Source organism: Rattus norvegicus, chromosome 7, assembly GCF_036323735.1.
Source record: "Rattus norvegicus strain BN/NHsdMcwi chromosome 7, GRCr8, whole genome shotgun sequence".
Taxonomy (NCBI): Eukaryota; Metazoa; Chordata; class Mammalia; order Rodentia; family Muridae; genus Rattus; species Rattus norvegicus.
Window position 1 is genome coordinate 136,821,678 of NC_086025.1, and position 6,055 is coordinate 136,827,732.

Here is a 6,055-nt window from a genome sequence, read left to right on the forward strand (position 1 = left end):
CTTCACTCTTTTCCATACCTATTATCCTTAGGTTTGATCTTCTCGTTGAGTCCTGGATTTCCTGTATGTTTTGGACCAGTAGCTTTTTCCGCTTTACATTATCTTTGACAGTTGAGTCGATGATTTCTATGGAATCTTCTGCTCCTGAAATTCTCTCTTCTATCTCTTGTATTCTGTTGGTGATGCTTGTATCTACAGCTCCTTGTCTCTTCCTTTGGTTTTCTATATCCAGGCTTGTCTCCCTTTGTGCTTTCTTTATTGCTTCTATTTCCATTTTTAATTCCTTCACCTGTTTGATAGTGATTTCCTGGAATTCTTTCAGGGATTTTTGTGATTCCTCTCTATAGGCTTCTACTTGTTTATTTATGTTTTCCTGCATTTCTCTAAGGGAGTTCTTCACGTCTTTCTTGAAGTCCTCCATCATCATGATCAAATGTGATTTTGAATCTAGATCTTGCTTTTCTGGTATGTTTGGATATTCAGTGTTTGCTTTGGTGGGAGAATTGGGCTCCAATGAGGCCATGTAGTCTTGGTTTCTGTTGCTTCGGTTCCTGTGCTTGCCTCTTGCCATCAGGTTGTCTCTGGTGTTACCTTGTTCTGCTATTTCTGACAGTGGCTAGACCTTCCTATAGGCCTGTGTGTCAGGAGTGCTGTAGACCTGTTTTGCTGTTTTCTTTCAGCCAGTTATGGGAACAGAGTGTTCTGCTTTTGGGCGTGTAGTCTTTACTGTCTACTGGTCTTCAGCTGTTCCTGTGGGCCTGTGCCCTGAGTCCACCAGGCAGGTCGCTTGGAGCAGAAAAGTTGGTCTTACCTGTGGTCCCGTGGCTGAAGTTGCTCGTGGAGGTCTGTTTTTGAGCTCTCCGTTCGGGTGGCAACCAGGAGTGCCTGCACCGCCTTCTCCCACAACCCCCGTGCACCAGGGTCCCAGATGTCCTTAGGTGTTTTCCTCTGGAGTCAGAAATATGGGCAGAGTGTAGTCTCTTCGGGCTACCCAGGCGTGTCTGCCCCTCTGAAGGTTTAGCTCTCCCTCCCACAGGATTTGGGTGCAGGGAGCTTTTGATCGGGTCTCTTCAGATCCGGGCGGTGTCTTCAGCAGTAAGTTTTTAATAAAATTGGATGCACTAGAGTTTGGTGCATATAAGTTTAGAATTAATACCTTCATTGTTAAATGTTCCTTTGATGAAAATATAATTTAAAAACTTCTAATTAATTTGGGTAAAAGGTGGTCTTTGTTAGTTTGTTTTGTTTTGTTTCTACTATTTGGAAAGGAATACACTTCTTTGTTTCTTAGCCCCTGTTGTTTGGAACACTTATTTCAATCTTTTCATTCTGAGGTGGTACCTATCCTACAAGATGATATGGGTTTCACATAGACCAAAAACAAATGTGGATTCTGTTTCTTGATTGATTCAACCAACTTGTGTCGTTTGTTTGTAAAATTGAGACCACTAATATTTAAAGTTACTATTGCAAAGTGTTGATTGCTCTCTTTCTCTTTTGCTGTTTGTTTTCTTAGACCTATTTTGTGTTTCACTAATTATCCCTATTTTCATTCTGAATCATTGTTTTTAATCTTCTTAGTAGAATTGACTTGATGGATGTGCATTCTTTAATCTGATTATATCATGGAAAGTTTCATTCTCCTTTAACAGTGTCTGATGTGTCTGCCAGGTAAATCAATCTGGGTTGGCATCTGTGGGCTTTAGAAAATGGAGTTCATTGGTTTAGACTCATTTGGCCTTTAAAGTTTCCACTGAGGAGTCATCTAGTTTTCTGATGTTTTTCTTTTACGTGTGACTTGTGATTTTTCTCTTGAACCTTTCAATGCTCTCATGTTGTTTTGTGTATAACAATAATTCAAAAAGAATTTAGAAGAAAATCTACACACTTAAACTAGAACTAGTTTAAGAACTAAACACTTAAACCACTGGATTAGTATATTAATATTGAAAATATAGAATATTAATATTAGAAGCTCAGGCCTCTAGTGATATGCCTAATATTTATGCCGTATTTAAAGATATAGATGTTATTTCAAGTCTTTTTCAGACTTTCAATTCTGTGTTTATATCGTGGAATGAACTCAGTAATCTTTCAGATAAAGCTATAGTCCAATTATTAAACAGAGCTCAAGGAAGTACCTGAGAATAATTTGCATCTCCATGGATTTACCTACACAGTCGTCATCAGCCCATACATAAAAAACAAAGGCGTTTTGATGCTGCTTGTGACTATCGTTTATTTCATAGAAGATAAAAGTTAGAGAGGAGGGAGAGAGAATAGTCAGGGTAAATAATTGCAGGAAATCAAATCAAGGATGTTTTAATCTGGTCCAGGAAGATCAAAACTTATCCCAACTTATATTTTTCTTTCAGTTTCTTAGCCAATTCAATCAATGCTGTAAGAGAGAAAATGTAAGAAGATTTATTGAGTCTTCATTTTTTTGTTGTAACCTGAGGGGGACTAACAACACTACTATGTTCAGCAGAAGCCAAAGGAAACAAAAACCAAGAAACGAAAAACACAAAAATTACCAAACAAAAACACCCACCCACCCAAAGAAAACTGTGAAATTTTCATCCCTCAAAGGTAAAAGTTGCTCTTGCTCCAGGCTCTGTCCTCTCACCCTTTCTTCCCTCTCTTCCCATTCCCTTCCTCCCCTCTTTCCACATGCTTCTCTCTCTCTCTCTCTCTCTCTCTCTCTCTCTCTCTCTCTCTCTCTCTCTCTCTCTGCCCTGAATATACTCTGTTCTATACTAAAAAAAAAAAAAAAAAGGTGGAAGTCACAGATGTGGTGGTGGCAGAGGCCTGGAACTCTAACCTTCAGGAATTAGTGGCAGGAAAGTGAGGAATTCATGGTTAGTCTGGACTACATGGGGAAGCACTGTCTCAAAAATAAACAAGCCAAGCAATTTTCCTTTCCTATCTACATACATGTAGTCTACAATGGAGTCATTAGTCCGGATATTTTACAGAGTTTAAAAGGAGGATGATTAGCATTAATTTTTATTCTATTAGTGCACAAAGAATCCAGCTTCTCTGATTAAGAAATTATAGCCATTTACTCACTCAACATCTGCCCAGTACAGATCACCAAGCAAGATGACAAACAACAGTCCAGATATGAGAGAGGAGAAGATTCCTCAGCACCTTGTCCTCTGAGGCAAACACCATCCTCCATCACCGCCCTTCCTCTCAGAGAAAAGCTGCTCATTTGAAGCCTACCATTCTTTCATTTTATATATATTCAGTATATATTACCTGGACTAATTTTCTAGAGATCTGAATCATATGAGAAATGTGAATTTTATAACAATATACCTGACTTATGCATATAACATAATATAATAAATATAATATAGTACAATATAATATAATTGGTATCATTTTAAAGTTGAAGGGCAAGGAAAAACCCCAAATAAAAAATAATCCCTCATCCTGAATAAAATTTTAAACTTTTAGAAATCTACTGATGTATGCTGTAACAGTCATCCATGGAAGACCAGATCACAAAGCCATTTTCTTCTCCTATTTTTAAAATAGTCTCTAATGAGAACATAATTTTTATTTAAGAAAAAGAAAAACCATGCACAGTTGCCATGCTACATGGAGAGACACTTTACACTTTCGATGATTTCTGCCAAAAGTACATTGTCTCTAATGGACCCTAATATTGCAGCGTGATGCAGTTAAAATTGATAACACACTCTTGTCAACTTCTGATCTTTCTGGTACTTATATAGACAATATGATGGATTTAGAAAAGAGAAATAAAAGAAAGGTCTCTTCTCCCTCTCCTTACCCTCTCCCACTTCCTCCCTAAAATACACTTCACTATGGCCATGGGGAACCTAAGGAATCTATGAGTCCCATAAAGAACAAAGTCAGATGAAATATTTATACCGAGTATTGGGTTGGGCTTTTTGTCCTCTTCTTTCTCTTCTTCCTCGTCATCATCATCCCCTTCTTCCTCGACATCATCATCATCGGAGGACTCATCTGCAGTAGTGTCCTCATCACCTGAATCTTCCTGATCCTGGTCAGCAGGCGCATCACCATCGCCGGCATCACTAGTTCCATCAGAGGACTCAGCATCTTGCTGTCCATCAGTAGCGTCTGCCTGAGTTCCAGAGTCAGTGGTTCCATCAGCTGAAATTAGGAGGAAAACCTCCAAGTGAGATACTGACTCTTCTTTGGAATGATATTGGTCCCACCCAGAATTATACATTCATTCCATATTCCGAATTCACTAATTCTGTCAAATACTTCGTCTATCATATATGTTATTGCTTTATCTTTCATGACCTTACAATGACCTTGGGCAATGACACCCAACCAAGACACAAGCAAGTACTTAGTGACAGGCATGAACACAAAAATAAAACCCAAACCCAAATCCACAGAGAAACTTCTAGGCAAAAGCCTCCAATGCCAGTTCCACGAAGGGAAACAAACATCATTCTGAGACTAGCACAGTGATGCAAACAACAGGCCTCTGCTGCTGCCTCAACTCACCCTGGCAATACGTCCCAGGCCCTCACTCCATGCCACCTTCAGGAATTTGTTGTCTGTTCCAGTGACAATTGCTCTCTTTTATACACATGAGTTATATATTCAGTCCCTTAATTTGTGGAAGGCCTTCCATGCACACACATGTAAGAGTTAAGCTACAGTATCAGACTTCATGACCTTGTGTCTACTGCATAAGAACAATAAATGCCTAGAGCTCCTCTAAGTCCATATCAGAGGCCTAATTATCCTTAGAGGAAGAATAGAATGATATCTTTACATTCAAAATAATTTTATAACCAAGAATGCAGCTTTCTGTGGTTTTTACTAAAATTTTCTCCCATCTCATAATATGCAAATGACATTGGTTACCGAGAGGCTATGGAGGGAAAATGGTTATGGTAGGAAGGTAATAGACTCAGGCTCACCAGTATCAGAAGTGTCAGCAGTGTCTGTCCCTGCGTCCTCTGAAGAAAAATAAGCAAAATAAGACAGAAGAACTTAAGCAACATTTTGATGAGATAGAGAATGTGAACGATACTATAGACATTTACAACCAAGTAGATAGATTGAGGGAAGCACATGCACAGGTAAAAGAAAACCTTTGAAATCTCACATGGTAAGTTTTGCTTCCCTGGAATAAGTCTTTTATCACCTTCTCAAATGTAACTTATTGATCCTAACAAAGTATTTCAGTGATGAAAAACTGGACTGAATTTGGAACCCCAGAGGAATCGACCTACCTACCTACCTACAATGATGTGCCAAAAAATGGAGGTGAGTGCCAACAAGGTGACTCAGTAGGTAAAAGCTCTTCTCTTACAAGCTGGGTGATATGAGCTAAGGGGAGAGCTGACCCCTGTCTCTAACACCCTCACATGCACCACAATATGTTTGAGTCCCTGATACCATATGGCATATGAACACACACACACACACACACACACACACACACACACACACACACACAAATGATAAAAAAATGCAATCGAGATGCAAAGTGAATAAATAAATTAATAAAAAAGAAAAAACTGCTTAAGTTTAAATTGGAGATAGAAGCAGGTACTAGATAGGAGGACAAGAAACAGCAGCATGTAGGCATCCGTAAATTCATGTTTCACAGAGTAAGTATCTTCACACATTCTGGTCCACATTTTAAGTTAAAGTAAAAATCTTCACTTACGGCAAGAGACTAGAATAGTGGAAACACCAAGCAACACCAGGAGTGCCAGGAACTTCATGGTGACAAGTAGAAGAGCAGCAGACACAGAAGGTCAGGCTCCAATACTTGGAGACAAGGAAGACTGTCGATACCGGGGTTCCACATCGCGGGACTATATATGGAGAGCTCACCAATCAGAAGCTGCCACAACCTGGTAAGTGAGTGACGGGAAAGGTTGGGAAGTGAAGTAAATGAGAATCAACCGCACAGCCAGAGGCCATTTAGAAAGGTCATGACTTCAAATGTTTGACAAATCCTTGATTCTGAGAACATAGGTGTCCAGTCAAGCTGTTGTCCAGTAAAGAACTTTGGCTTTCTCTTGTG

At 39.3% G+C, this 6,055-nt stretch overlaps 1 protein-coding gene across 1 annotated transcript; it reads right to left on the reverse strand.

Annotated features, from left to right (window-relative positions):
- Positions 1-2,213: 2,213 nt before the first annotated feature.
- On the reverse strand, positions 2,214-5,832 carry Mucl1 (mucin-like 1). The gene is made up of 4 exons (XM_039080631.2): positions 5,693-5,832; positions 4,938-4,976; positions 3,904-4,149; positions 2,214-2,398 (listed from the first exon to the last, which is right to left on the reverse strand). Exons 1-4 carry the CDS (start codon positions 5,748-5,750, stop codon positions 2,349-2,351), a joined length of 393 nt encoding a protein of 130 aa, XP_038936559.2. The 5' UTR covers positions 5,751-5,832; the 3' UTR covers positions 2,214-2,348.
- Positions 5,833-6,055: the final 223 nt, after the last annotated feature.